General features: G+C 43.2%; 4 protein-coding genes across 6 annotated transcripts; 3 read left to right on the forward strand and 1 right to left on the reverse strand.

The window, feature by feature from the left end:
- Positions 1–501: 501 nt before the first annotated feature.
- On the forward strand, positions 502–2,411 carry LOC129593412 (keratin-associated protein 19-2-like). 2 transcript variants are annotated; one of them, XM_055489707.1, is made up of 4 exons: positions 502–582; positions 977–1,265; positions 1,388–1,441; positions 2,025–2,411. In XM_055489707.1, the coding sequence occupies exons 1-4, from the start codon at positions 571–573 to the stop codon at positions 2,186–2,188; spliced, it is 519 nt and encodes a 172-aa protein (XP_055345682.1). In that variant the 5' UTR covers positions 502–570; the 3' UTR covers positions 2,189–2,411. The 2 variants fall into 2 exon arrangements, with proteins under 2 accessions (XP_055345682.1, XP_055345683.1); XM_055489708.1 differs by having other exon boundaries at positions 977–1,256.
- A 1,306-nt stretch (positions 2,412–3,717) lies between these two features.
- LOC129593251 (protein SCO1 homolog, mitochondrial-like) lies at positions 3,718–5,978 on the forward strand. 2 transcript variants are annotated; one of them, XM_055489467.1, is made up of 6 exons: positions 3,718–4,067; positions 4,149–4,316; positions 4,741–4,831; positions 4,893–5,090; positions 5,415–5,507; positions 5,566–5,978. In XM_055489467.1, exons 1-6 carry the CDS (start codon positions 3,939–3,941, stop codon positions 5,817–5,819), a joined length of 933 nt encoding a protein of 310 aa, XP_055345442.1. In that variant the 5' UTR covers positions 3,718–3,938; the 3' UTR covers positions 5,820–5,978. The 2 variants fall into 2 exon arrangements, with proteins under 2 accessions (XP_055345442.1, XP_055345443.1); XM_055489468.1 differs by having other exon boundaries at positions 3,718–4,060.
- On the reverse strand, positions 5,816–12,519 carry LOC129593250 (methylenetetrahydrofolate reductase (NADPH)-like). The gene is made up of 10 exons (XM_055489466.1): positions 12,340–12,519; positions 11,809–12,140; positions 10,211–10,587; positions 9,492–9,730; positions 8,792–8,908; positions 8,315–8,508; positions 7,092–7,835; positions 6,677–6,775; positions 6,490–6,609; positions 5,816–6,191 (listed from the first exon to the last, which is right to left on the reverse strand). The coding sequence occupies exons 3-10, from the start codon at positions 10,525–10,527 to the stop codon at positions 6,018–6,020; spliced, it is 2,004 nt and encodes a 667-aa protein (XP_055345441.1). The 5' UTR covers positions 10,528–10,587; positions 11,809–12,140; positions 12,340–12,519; the 3' UTR covers positions 5,816–6,017.
- On the forward strand, positions 12,387–14,432 carry LOC129593252 (guanine nucleotide-binding protein subunit gamma-e-like). The gene is made up of 4 exons (XM_055489470.1): positions 12,387–12,513; positions 12,579–12,960; positions 13,785–13,876; positions 13,950–14,432. The coding sequence occupies exons 2-4, from the start codon at positions 12,874–12,876 to the stop codon at positions 14,053–14,055; spliced, it is 285 nt and encodes a 94-aa protein (XP_055345445.1). The 5' UTR covers positions 12,387–12,513; positions 12,579–12,873; the 3' UTR covers positions 14,056–14,432.
- Positions 14,433–14,920: the final 488 nt, after the last annotated feature.

Genomic DNA, 14,920 nt, shown 5'->3' on the forward strand with positions numbered 1-14,920 from the left:
CTTGTCATCACCTGTCCTGTGGAGAGATCGGACAGAATAAACGGCAGTGACACTTACAAAAACGCACCGGAGGTGTCCGCCGATGCCGGGACAACTGATCTGCACGGTGTACGCATCGCTGCCGCATCAAGCTCATTATCGATCAACTTATAATTTATAGACGGGGATTAATGTGGTCATAAGCGCTGGACGATTATGTGTGTTGTTGCATGTATGCCGGTTAAGGGAAAAATAATTTAAGCAAATGAGCCCGGGCTCCGCTCGTTAGACGACTGCACCACGCCTGCTCTTAATTTGGTCAGCCGGCGTCGTCAAGTTCATACTGCCAGTGGCTCTTGTCAGATGAATTCCTTCCATGTTAACGGGTTAACTATTTTTTTGAACCGCTGGACAGGACACAATCACGTCGACGGACCTTCGGCATAGAAACTGTACTGCATGTCCGTTCGGTTTCCGGGCATCGCTATATAAGCCGGCTGTTGTTTTAAGCGCTTTTCCTTACCGAGTTCATTTGCCTTCGGGATTTACTGTTTCCATAATATTACTTGTTAAGGAAATTTATTTATCAAAATGTGGCAACAGGTAATCCATCATCAACTTTTGTTTTGGCTAGTTATGTCCCACATGAGATTAAAACTGTTGTTAATTCTGTGTACTGTACTGAAAATTGTATGGAATGTCTTTGTCTTCGCATTCCATAGTCCCGGCATAATTCCATGTTATCGTTGTTCTTTGCTTCCTTTTGCTTTATTTCAAATTAATTACTTTCGTTTTGATTGTACGTTTCAGTTGCGAAAACTTACTTGAAACTGAATGATGTTTTGCCTGACTTTGTAGAATATAGTTATTGTTCATTATTACTTATATATGTCCTGTAATTTAGCTACAGATTAACTTTGTCTTAAGAACTAGTTACGTGTTTGTATAAACATACAATAATTGTATCTGACTAAATTGGGGTCTAAATGATATACAGGCGCCGTGTATATCAGCCGGCTTGCTATGCCTCCTGCTGGCTTTGGCAGCGGCAGAAGTGAAGCCTCCCTCGACATCCCTCAGGAACGCCCACCATGACCCCCGCGTCACCGCCGACCGGAAGAGCTTAGAAGGTGCCTTCGAACTCGTGCCGGCGGAAAGTTACGGTTACGGCTACATGCGGCCATATTACCCACCGCCCATTTACGGCGGCTACGGGGGTTATGGTGGTGGATATGGAGGCGGTTACGGGGGATACGGCGGAGGATACGGCGGCTATGGCACGTCAAGTTGTGTGCTCTAAACACCCATGTGATGTGGCGTGATTAGTGATACCGGCATGCAGTTACCGTCTTACCGATGATACTGCGGAGGAGGTCGAATAAATTGACGGAAATTTTTTCCTTTACAGATTACGGCTACCCGCCCTACGGAGGTTACGGAGGGGGCTACGGCTACCCAATCTGTACGTGCCCACAGTAATATCAATAATACACGACAGGGACAAACAGTTAACTAATTTAAAAAATTTTTAAAAAAAAGCCTGGTGTAGCGGTTTACTCCATAGTTTCACATGGGCAATTTATGACAAACTGCCGTTAATTTTTCGTATTCTAATACAGTTAAGCGTTTGCTATGCTTGTGCAGTTCATATTGTTATGTCGACGTTGTTTGCTTCTTTATTACGTTACCTTTCGTTTTTTAACAAGTGCAGTATCATGCCAGTATGTATATATGCAACAGAAGACTCATCAATTCATCAAGTGCATTTTCTACTGTATGTACAGATATACTTATTATTATTAATATTTCCCTAACAGTTCCACGTATCGACTGGCAAATCTTTGCTTCCTTCCGTTACAATCTTGATTAAGATGCATAATTGAGCGAATTAATAACTTCGCACTGGTAATGCGTACCAGCATTTGTGTATAAAATTTATATATTAGTATTTGAATTTTTTCTGAATGACTAACTTGTTATTTTGTTTTCGGAATAACCCGAAGTATTACTATCCAGATCGATGACCGTGCATGGTTGTCTTGCAGATCCACCTTACGGGGGCTATGGCGGTTACGGCGGCGGATATGGCGGCGGGTATGGTGGTAGTTACGGCCGGTCGGGACGTTATGGTGGTTACGGCGGCGGTTACGGAGGTTACGGTGGCTACGGTGGTGGCTATGGCAGTGGTTATGGCGGATATGGCTATTAATTAGCTCCGTGTCAGCACATTCATGATTGTTTTTCTGTTGACAATGTTGAACGTCAGTAGTTGGACCAAAGTGACAGCGATGACCCCAGTGAACGTATAGAATTTTCTGGATCCACCCATTTGTACAGTACAGTGTTATCAACGGCTGCATTGCTCAATGCGACTTCCATCGAAGTCTCTCGTTGCAGAACTTGATGGAGAACAAAGAAAAAATAAAATGTGAAAAAACAATCTACAGTGCTTGGATGATCATTTCCGTGCCAAAACGTTCACGAATGGGACGTTCCCATTACTGTTGATTAGCGATAGGCGCGTTAATTTAAAAGACATACTTAATCAAAAACAATAGGAGTGAACAATAAATTGCCGCACAATCGGTGACTGCAACATGATTGAGTCTTTCAGTACACCTAAAGTTAAAAAATCAATTGCAGATTTAAAGTCCGCTTGCAGGTAAATGATACTATGGTTAGTTTTACTTGTCTCATAATATGAAAAAACGCCTCCACGCTACCGTATGTACGTACATTGCACCGGTACTAGTGCATTTTTGGCGCGCGCACCTACACCCACTGGGCAGTGGATAGCAGCCGCCAAGTAGCGTCGCCGGAAGCGCCCTTCCTCCCCCCCCCACCAGCTACCTGGCATCTACCCAGTGCCCACTCGCGCCCTGAAAAAACTCTCCAAAGTTAAAAAATCTTTCGTTTGGCCTTCACCACCTGGCAGCTGAGATAGAGAAAAACCACCCAGTCCATACTTGCATGACGAATAAAGGATGCACAGCATTCTCCGTCGGACGATACGTCACCCGCACCCACCTCTCCATATATACCTTGTATCTCCACTTCCTCCACCTCTGCATCTCAGCCTTGCTCAAACAGGCTTGCAGCTTTGTCTTTTCGCACTAAATCGCCTGGTATCGACAACTGATCGGAGCAGACAGCATTTGTGCGGGACCACGCCTGGCTCAAAACTTCACTAGTTTCCGCGATCTCCGCAGTCCCTCAGTATTGGCATTCACGTTCTCAAAGGCTATTTAGGACTCATCTTGCACTCGCCGGATCGAAACGAAGTGACGCTTACGCAACATATTATAGGCGGCGACCGTTAGGTTAAATAGGTACAGCAGCAGTTAATTCTACAAATGCACCCCGCTGGACATTCCTCATGGACCATGTGATGTTCCGCTGGGCCCTGGATATGAGTGACCATGTGATGTCCCGGAATTGCTTCCATAACAGGAATGGAGCATTGTCTGGCATGATCAGTGTGTAAGTGCATTAAAAACGAAACAAAAATTGGCACAGGCTGGAAGGATCAGTCAAAAAGAATGAAAAGGATCAGTCAAAAATCGAAATTAATCAGGTGAGACAGAGCCAAACCCAGCAAATATGCGGCAAATTTGAGCTGCAGTGTTTCACAGGGTTTCCGCCCTTGGGGGGAAGTGGCCAAACCCAAACAACGTTATGCTGATCAAAATGCATCCCAAAAATTTTTTGAAGTTTAAAAAATAAGTTATAACGATAAGTATCTGTACTCGTAAGTCGTACATATTACTTATTACAGTTTACATACCTCGAATTCGTTACAGTAATACGTATTAAACGGCGTAGTCTTCTCGTTAAAATTGAAATGCTTAATTTGCAAAAATAATATCCTAACTGAACATCGCGTAATCTGTTCGGAATTTGAGATTTTGGTACGTCTAAGGGTGCAGACGCGCTGCTGCGGCGCGGGCCGTGCTTCTATCATGATCATGTCGAAGTACTGCTTCCCCGTCGGCTTCCTCCGCTCGGCCCTGTGTCCGTCATGTCCTCTCGGCAGCTCAAGCTTTTCCCGTGTGTACTCAGTGCACTGCCTGCGCAGATTGAGGTTTGAAGTGGGTCGCTGCTGCGTAACGTGGATCGTTGTATGTGCACAGCGAACCGTACACATACAAATTCTTTATCTTTTCCGCCAGGTTCCTCCCCGTTCGCGCCTCTTCTTCCACAGCTTGGCCCGCAATGGGCCGACCAGTCGGAGTATTCTGCCGCTCCACGATGGCTTAGCAAGAATTCCCCAGTTGATAACGCTGATTCCGCGGCGCGGTCTGATACGATCCGGAGAAAAACCTAAGCCAAAGGTTCTTGTAAGTTATCCACGCGCTAACTGCTTACAGCTTAATTGTTTAGTTTAGCCTCCGAGTTTTCATATTCGTGCCTCTGTTTCTTATCATACGATGGATTTTTCGTTAGACGGTAGATCCATCTTTGGTAGACGCCTTGTGCAATTTAAGGGAATTTGCAGGGATTTTATGGAAATATTTTATATTCCTAAATGTTTGTTGAAATTTTATGCTTTAAAATTCTCGTCGAATTTGGTTATGAATCTAATAATTCCCGAAATTTGCAGCCAGTTCCTGTAATCTGATTAAATGTCCCTAGACAATGGCGTTTACAGTTTATTGTCCGCTTTCTGTGTTAAATTGTATTGCTGGTGTTTGTTAATTCTCAGTTTTTCCGTATTTTTCGGGTTTCTTTGATTTTATTTTGTTAATATTTCTGTTTTGGTAGATGTTTTCCTGGAAATCAGTGGCTGCCACCCTGGTCGTGGCCGGCGCCTTCTGGGCGGGGATGACATACGTGAAGAAAGAGAAGGAAAAGGGTGTGTCAGTTTTTTCCTGGCCACCAAAAATCTTTTAGTGAAACGTGTTCTGCTTCGGTAGAAATCTTTCGGCAGCGTCAACGCCAGATCGGCAAGGCCAAGATCGGCGGCGAGTGGGAGCTGGTCGACTTCAATGGCGTGCCGCGGCGTTCTTCTGACTTCCATGGCTCCTGGGTGCTCCTTTACTTTGGCTTCACCCACTGCCCCGATATATGCCCAGATGAAATTGAAAAGATGATAAAAGCCTTGACTATCCTTGGTGAGTCCTTTTTATGATAAAAACTTCATTAGTTTAAAATCCCACAATAATTACTGTCTCTCGGTATCCTGAATTCATAAGGAAATCTTGTTCTTCTTTCAGCTTTTATGCACTTGCTCAAGTTTTTTTTGCTTGTGATGGATTGATATTAATTTTGCTGTCGAAAACTGTAAAGCTGTACTTCAGATTCTTTAACTACTCGTACGGTTTTACTGAAGATTTAGTCCTTTAAGATAAGCATACGGTATAGCTTAAAATAATAACGTTTTCATGTTGCACAACAGTTCCAACTTGGTATTGTAAAGCCAAGTTATACTGTTGCAGAAAAGAACGTGCCGACTGAGAAATTCGTTCCTCTTTTCATGACGGTGGATCCTGGACGTGATACCCCGGAAGCCATAAAGCGCTACTGCAGTGGTGGGTTATTCAATCTCAAAACCCTTTAAGCATGCCAATGATGGGCGTTTTAATTTAGATTTCTCTCCCCGCCTGTTGGGCCTGACGGGAACCCCGGAACAGGTTACCACAGCCGCGAAGGCCTTCCGCGTGTATTTCAGCGCGGCACCGGCCGACGACGACAACGACTACATAGTCGATCACACCATCATCATCTATCTGATCGGACCGGACGGGAAATTCGTTGACTACTACGGACAGTCGAAGACCGCCGAGCAGATGGCCGAACACATTGAATCCCACATCAACCGCTACCATTATCTCCATTTATGAGCTGTTCGGATTTCCTTTTTTATTGTCGTGTTGTTTTTAGTCGTGATTTTGTTAACTGGTGCGTAACAGGTTTTTTGTCAATAGTACGGAGAGCTGGAAATTAATAAGACCATTCAAAAATCAACAGTTTCAACGAGAACGAGTAAAATTTCCAACTGAGTAGAATTCAAATGCTGGTTGTGAGTATTATGTGTTGTATCACTGGAGCACTTCCGTCAGCAGATCCCACAGGCAGTTGCTGGCCGGGAAGTCGTTGTCCACTAAATTGACCAGGAAGAAGGAGTTTATGATGGTATCGATCACCTCTCGGGATGGGGAGCCGGGTTCGTACAAGTGCCCCCACTGTTCATGCCACAAAGCAAAGGCCTCGTCCTGAAAAACCACTTTATTTAATTAAATATGCCTCCTCATTCAAAATTTTCGGCATTCCTAAACAGCCAGTGTTGCTTATTAGGAACAGCTGCAGTTACGAACAAAAGAAATGCATTTCCCACTTCAGCCATAGCACCACACTCACGCCACACAGGATCCCATTACGTTACACCAAGAATAGAAAGCTTGACAACTAACAATAAATTAACCGCAAGTAAGTGAATACATGAAAATGTAATACGTACTTCCGAAAGCACTGAGAAGACAACATTCCAAACATACAGTATGCATTGCCTACCTTCCAACAGCGGAAACTCAGTGGATCCACGACGGTCGGCTGAACGATTTCCTTTCCTGGGAAGACGCCCCAAGTGACGGCATTCGGTTCACACGAGGTCAGATTGGATCCTTCGTCGCCCTGCATGTAAAACACTCGCTGCATTACAATGCCACGAAAAAATTAAAAAAATTCTAGCACAACTTACCGCCCTGTTGATGACATGATATGTCACTCTGGGATATTTATCCAGGACGGACAGTAACTTTTCTACACGCTCACTGGCAATGAAAAATTCCAAATATGCCTACAAAGGAAACATCCTTGTGTTAGCTTTCTCGTACGATGGAATGTATCAGAAAATCACAAAGAAGGAATTTACCAAGCATGGCGAATTATGACAAAAGGCGAGGCGGACAATAAGGACAAAGAAATAGTAACATAGAGGAAAACGAAAAAACAAAGGAAGAAAAACAGGAGAAAATGTTCTGGCAGCGCAAATATACTCTTAACTCACAAGTCAGTAGAACTACTCTAGAAATGAACGTGAGAAATTACCATAACACAAAATTCAATTTCAAATAGTACATTTTGTGTGAAATAAAGGAAAAAAATAAACCTACCTTCTGATAAACATATCCACCGGGATCGCCCCATCCGTGCACTTTATCAGTGGACGGCAACCCATTAACGTTCGGCTGGGAATTGATGGTCAGTACGCCCATCCGGTTCAATTCTCCCAGGCGCTCCACCAACGGCAGCGTCTCCGGGCTCAACTCCCCATCACTCCACGGCAGCGACGTAATGCGCACGCCCTCCTCCGTCGACCGGCCGGTGATATAGCGATAAAACACCTCATACACATCCTGAACGCTACTTAATTCCTTCCCCCACATCTCCAGCAGGCGATCACGAGGCTTACTGTTCAGATAGAACAGATGGTAATCACTCAGCATCCCGAAAGCCGGCGACGCACTGTTTCCCCAGCGGCCGTTGGGAAATTCATCCCACTCCGAGGTGCGCTGGATGTAAGAATTGGGTCGATTCTGCCAGAAGATCGGCCGGACGTCTTCGCCTCGGCGGCGGTAATTGGCAGTGGTCTTCCAAGGGAGACTCCGTTTGGGCTCCAGGGTCCACATGCCCAGACGTTTGAGGATCTCGATGCTGGACACCTCCAAATTGAGGGTGTAAAAGTGTAGGCTGGGTGCGCCTGCGTCTAGCAGCTCCCGGCACATTTGAACGGCCAGGTCCATGCCGAATTTGCGGATGGCCTGATCGTTGTCTTTGATGGGCGCCACGGCCGCCAGGATCTCCGGTGGGACGGTTAGTTTGGAGAGTTTGGCCACTTGTCGTAGCGAATCGTAGCTCTGCTCACAGAAAAGAAATTCGATACAATCTTACCAATAGTCCACATGGTCGTTCACAATTAATTTACGGTTTTGTAGCGTTTGGTTGTTCTCGTACTGTAATTCATGATTCATCCGAACGCTTCTTTTACCAACGGTAAATAAGTACTCGTATTAATGTCAGTGCCTTACAAAAACATTTCAGAAGTAACGAATCTGATAGAAACGTGAACAAAACTTAACTTCTCTGGCAGCGCCGAAAGGTGAAAAATGCAGAATATTTGTCACGTTAATAATATAATTTAACAAAAATGTTAAAGTTGGACTACCATATCCTGCCGTAGACAAAATGCACCCTCACGTCAATAGTCAACCACGTCCAAGAAACATGAAACAGCACCATAAATTTTCTCCTTACGAATAACAATTTGCAGCCATAATCGTAAATTCAGACACATTCTTGACTATAACCCGGTGTAAAATTAGTGCCTACCCCTTACCTGAATTGGAAAGATTCCGGGAATGATGGGCACTTCGATGCCAATATCGCGACAGTCTTTGACGAATTTGATAAACTCTTCAGATTTAAAGAACAACTGGGTGATGATAAAATCGGCGCCGGCGTCGACTTTCTGCTTGAGATATCGCAGATCATCCTCGTAGTTGACACAGTCAGGATGGCCTTGTGGATAACCTGCGTAATACTCATCCTATAAATCTTTAAAGCAAATGCCATCCAAGTATCAGTCATTGCAACTTGCAAGCGCTGGCATGCGATATGACAGTAAAAATTTAAACGTTAAAACTATGCTCGCACGATTAACTTTCTAGCGCGAAATAAAATACTTTAATAATGTAGCTCTTTCTTTGCTAATGGGACTAACTATAGCAATAAAAAAGGTTTCTAACAGTCCGCGACCCGCGTCACCTTTACCCTTAGTAAATCTAACAATATAAAATGAATTCATGATTTATACCGGCTACACAAATGTTGAAATGATCGCCGTATTCCTTGCGTATGAACGCGGTGATCTCGCAGCCGTTCTGGAAACCGTCTTCCGGAGGTGTCCATGTATCATCGCCAATCGGAATGTCTAAAATATTACTGAATCAGGTTTTACAAAAAGGCACATAGTTACCACATTATGTTATCGACTTTTACATAAGATGTTCTGTTTTCAGTATCAGCCAGATCTTTTGGTTTTTTGGTCCACGGTTAAGCTATATCCGTAGTAGTAAAGTTATGTCACGGAGACTGTCTGACTGTGTATTGTAATAATGCGTGCCAATTTCCGTTTGCACATAAAACGAAGTAAGGAATTCTACAATAAGTACTTATCAAGTCATGCATTAGGTTACTAGTACAATTTTCTACATACTTCGAAAGCAGACTCGCCTTCCGGCAGAGTCCGCAGGAAGGATTACATGACTAGGAAAACGTCTACTCATTGCGCATGCAGGTGAATTACCACACGCCGTCTATCATCTAACCTGTATAAAACGGATAAATGACCGGAACAAACGAAAAATCACTACTCTAGAAACCATTCGGTAATAATATTACTTTACGAAAAACGAAAATAAATTAAAAAACACAGCCAAAAAGAACTACGTTGCACAGAAGATTTACAGTAATTAATCAATTGCCAAACATGACACGCAGACCTGACTACTGACCTCCGCGTAGCGCCAGAATATTACGAATTCCACAGCGTTTGGCCTTGTCGAGGGCTGCCCGGATCTCACGGCGGGACAGCCGGGCACAGGTCATGTGCAGCATGCTCTCCACGCCGACATAGTTCACGGCGGCGTTGCAGATCATCATGGAGCTGGTCTCCTTGTCGCCGGATGGATCCCCGGCCGTGTGCCAGGTGATGTCGATGAACAGAGGACCACCGCTGGCCATACGTTCAATCCTGTATTCATTCACTTACTGATAACAAATGCCCAGAACGGCGAACATTCTCATGCCACACCCAAAATAATTTACGCGCAAAACGTGTTGTCTTTACATTTCGTACCGTATAATTTATGCACAGTATGTAGCGCTAAATTTAATAACGAAAGCAGTTCATTATCACTTTTTTATGACTGTATTAATCATTCAATTTCTAGTACTTTATTTTCTCAACCAAGTTCGTCCAATTTTTGGGTTTTTGTGGTCGTGGCCAATCCAACCTCAAAATTAACGCTTATGTCAAGATAAATCAAGTACGGGAAATTACTCCGAAGTCTCCGAAGCATTCTGATGAAAAATTTCAGAAGTTTTCCCGGTGAATGGATGAATGGCCAGTGACCATTGAAAGAAACGATCAATTTAACCAGTAAAATTATCAAATAATATTATTATAAATTAATATTCCTGTTCTAATATGGCTTCGGTTGAACGTAGTTACCTGGCCAGCAAATTGGTGGCTCCAGCGGGCGTCTTGGGTGGGAAGAACTCGAAAGAATAGAACTTGTTGCCGGCTTCGATGTTCTGCTTGATGCGATTGATCAGCGGGACATAGGTGGCCGGTTTCATCTCGAAGAGACTGCTGCTGCGACTAAGCGACGGAGTAGAAGGACTCCGATCGAAAATGCTGGACAGCGCCGATGCCGTGCGCGGCAACGCCGGACTGCCGTCCTCGTTGGAGCCATCCGGGTACAGGGCGGTCGGGGATACCGGCACCGAAACCCCGTCCATCTTCAGTTCACTTTTATGTCGCACCATCGCGCACAATTGAATAAGATGTCCAGCAAACCCACAAAGACTGTTTCGCTTCGCTGGCTCCTACAAAAGCGATCTGCCTGCACTCACTGACAGACTAGCGTTCCAAGCGTAATCGCAATGCGAAATCCGAATTCAACCACTTTCCAACAACATGACTGAACGCTCATAGTCAGGGAAATTCAATGCACTCCATGCACATGCAGGTATTGTGCGGATGGCGAATGTCAGACGAAATGATGTGCCAAAAAAATCAAAAAGGCCCAACAGGCAAAAGCTGTACTGCAACTATGCAGTGTGCATGCAACGTGATTGCGTGAATCTGACACGAAAATGATTAACCCATCAAGCTTATTCATAACAGACTGCGTTTATGAGTCTAGCCGTCCCATAGATATCCCAAATTCTTTGAGTTTCTCCAAGAGAACTGAACACAAATGAAGCAAAAGCTGTTGCAGTACTTGATTCGGAAGTGCTGACAGCTGACATGATTCGTATTAATATTAAACAGCAGTTTACTCGTAATCTTGTAAACCAGGTTAAATTAATCTGACCCACATTCAGTTTCCACTTAACTGGATGCGTTCTCCGAACTGTCACCGACGGGCGGACGGCGGCTCCTTCCACCACTTTCTTATGTTTCACTTCCGGTGTGCACCGGAACTGCACCGAAATTTCAGATTAAGCCAGCTAGCTAATTGCCACTGGTTGGTCTGTTTGTGACTTATTTTCAATTGAAAGATTACCGAGTGCTTCTAGTTCTGTTACGTACAGTACGAGTACTTACTGTTAACTAGGGTTAGCTAATTTTTTAGTACGACAAGGCATCTGGTCATTTATGAGAAACACTGAGAATTAATTTTTAAACTCAGTAAAAATATGTTTTTAGCTTTAATTTGTGGTTTTTTAATTACTGTAGTTTATTATTACTTTTGTTAATGCGTGTACGTAATCATGACAGATGGATCCTACAGTAAATCTCGCTATTATTGATCGCTCGCTCGTGGCTTATCGGCATCACGGTGCCGCGTGCTGTAGCTGACCTGCCTGACCATGAACCATAACTTCATCGAATCAAAATCCACGACGTATAAGAATGCACTTAATAAAAATGCTATAGGACAAAATTTTACAAAACTAGATTCAATATCAAAAGCAACTGAATTATGAATATAAATACCTCTTTAAAAACTGCGAATTGTGCAGGGGAACTACATACTGTGTCCTGCATGACTACCCTGTAGTTGTAACTTGTAATAATTATTAACTTGTAAATTTTCATACTTCAATAGTTTTGGTTTTGCCCAGTGATACACTGATACCGGATAGGTAATACCAGGACCTGGTAATACATATACGTATGCCGGCAATGTTCGTCTTTGAAAACCGGTCTTAAATCTTAGTTATCGCCGGTATGCATCGAAATTTCTTTCACATCCATTTTTATGCCGGAGGGAATAAATACTCCGATAATCGCTCCAAAGTCTGAATAGGCCGTTGATCAATGGCGCAGTCTAAGATAGCAACGCCGCAGCTGTGCTGTTGCTGCGTCTTTACTGGCACCGGCAAAAGTAGACGGACCGGAACTCAAAATCGCCGAACATGATTATCATCGTCTGGAGAAAACCATACACGCTTAAAGACGGAGAAGGTGGTATAATACAGTAGCCGTAGTGTGTTACAATCATGTACGTACATATTTGATATGACATTCTACAGTACTTGTATCTCGTAATATGCGCCATATTATACTATATCTATACAGCCGTTCGACTAATGGCCGCGTCGCGCGAAACCGCTTATAATACTTCTTACCATAGCTTATACGCCAACATATTTTCGCCGCAGAGCAAAAACATAACGAGTAACGACAATCGACGGTGGTAGGAAAACAAGCTGTTCGCGCTAGCAAACGATGGTTGATTCTTAAAGGAGAACTAATAACAACGAGTAATAAGAAACCACCCAAGTTTTACATGTCCCATAAGAGTAACTCAAAGACTCAAAGAGTTGCTGCATTCTGCAAAGAGTTGCTGCAAAGAGTTGCTGCTAAGTAACTCAAAGAGTTGCTGCATTCTCGAATACGATTGTTTCCCACGACCATCTGGATGCCAGTTTGGTTTTCATTTTAACACTAAGAATACCGTGAATACCGTATGCTTGTGGATGATTTTCCTTAAGCTTTAACGCGAAAATAATTTATTGGGTTTTTTTGAGAATTTAACACTGTTGATCTGGTCATCACTGTGGCATATGTTGTGTTCGGCGCTACGAGTATACACAAGTCTGGCATTACTTATAAATTATAATTATCGCTAACCGGAAGCGAATTACCTACACGCTCTGATAATGGAAGTCCCAAAAATGTTTAACGAAGAAGGTGGCGGCCGTAAGAGTAAAGCAGCAATGAAGGCCAAACTGGAGGAGCAACAATCGGTACGACTGTTTAATTAGAAATGTACAGCAAAAGCGCCCTGTCTGAAATTAAAGGTCGTCGGGACGTAAGAACTGCGACTCTCGAACGCAGAACAAATTAATATAGAATACGAATGTGTAGGTATAGCACTATAGAGGCGCTTTTTCGGTTTAATGCAACGCAGTTTAACCGCTGTCATTGCATTCAGCATTAGCTAAAGTTGCCAAAATTAAGCAGTGTGGTTTTCTTAAAATAATAACTGGTAAGACAGGAATCTGGGAATAAATGTAGGAAAACGGAAGAATCACCGCCGTTAGCAAGTTTTCATACAGGCGACAGTTACGTTAGAAGCGTCCGGTTTTGACGGGCGACAGTTACGTTTGAATCCTGTTTGTGCGTAGTGCGTAGTTCGTAGTACGTGCGATGCAGGGCGTACGATTGCGTGCCTCCATCCGTAAACATGGACAGAAGCCGTATCGATCGCAAAAACGAGAAATCCTGGTTTCCAGCACTTGTACGTCGGGTTAACATCCACAAGGATCCAATCTGCGATAAAGGAATTTTAATCCCTTCGTGCACGATAATTTTTAAGCAACTTTTATTAAAATTCGAGCATATTACGAAGCTTGAGTATAATAAGGTGATCTGATTGCTGTGAGAATTCTAATCAAGGAGAGTCGCAATCGCAAGTGAGTATGGACAAATTTTTTAAACTGATGTGGTAAAGTCGTAAAGACTGTAAAGTAATACTGTAATAATTATTTTCTCGAACAATGAGCTGCGCCATCCCTTCTCGCTGCTGCGATAGAGTAACATTTCAGTTATCCGTATTCCTTTTTAACAGCAAATGGACCGGGCAGCGTTGCGTAGACAGGTGGAGTCCCTGAAGATGCAGGTGAACATGGAGAGGATGCCCCTTTCCCGTTCCATCGCCGAGTAAGTAGTTAGTTCCCTGTAATAACTTCGGATCATCCCGATTGCGAAACAGAGAAGTGATGTCATATTTTAGATTACGGGGCTACGTGGAAACTCACGAGCGCAACGATCCCCTCGTGGTGCCTGTGGATAAGAAGCAGAATCCTTGGGCGGAGAAGACCAAATGTGTCATTTTCTAAAACAGGAATCTCTCTCAAAAACGACGGATGGTGACATGCGTGGAGGTCTGTCAAAGTGGTGTGGTAGTGAGTACAATTGTTAAGTAGCATTTTTTGGTTTTTGGCTTCGTGTCTCCTGATGTCTTACTTTATATAATTATATCCACATAATTTTTATCTGTGGCTTCGTTCATTCCTCACTTATTTTTGTCTGTCTAGTCAGGAGCGATTATCTTTCTGTTTTCTCTCTATAAGCACTTTTTCTGATTGTTGTTTCGTTGCGAACTTGCGATTTTATTGGGAAGCGAAGCGATTTTGTTTTCTTGGCTGCTAAAGCTATGTACTTAATTTTTAGACGTATGTGTCTTGCGCTGGCAAAATTAAAAATGGTCGGTTAAGTCTAACCCTTTGCGAGCGAGCAGCGAGCCTATATTAATCAAGTAGTTTCAGTGTGTTAGTTGTTCCATTAAGCGCGACTAAAATCGTATTAGATCAGAACAGAAAGTGCATTTGATGGCCTTAGTACTGACGAATCACTACTCTAAGGAAGACCTTGAAAAAACGTATAAACTACAGTCTGTATGTAATATTCTCTTAAAGATATAGTAATACTATATCTTTTAAAGATATAGTAATACAATACTATCTTTGGGGACTTTTATTCTCAACATTTGCATCTGCGAGCACCACTCAGTACACGCAATCAAGTAAAGAACTTGTTCCAATTAACATGAGAAGGGACAGTACACAATACTCATAGCATTACCACGCATAATCTCCAAACTTAAACGTCGAAACAAAAACAAGAGGAACGACTCTCACCATATATATTTCATATTCATCTATATTTTGTTCTCGTATATTTCACCACTATCGTAAAATCGGA

This window comes from Paramacrobiotus metropolitanus, unplaced genomic scaffold (genome assembly GCF_019649055.1).
Source record: "Paramacrobiotus metropolitanus isolate TYO unplaced genomic scaffold, Prichtersi_v1.0 Parri_scaffold0000061, whole genome shotgun sequence".
NCBI classification, from domain to species: Eukaryota; Metazoa; Tardigrada; class Eutardigrada; order Parachela; family Macrobiotidae; genus Paramacrobiotus; species Paramacrobiotus metropolitanus.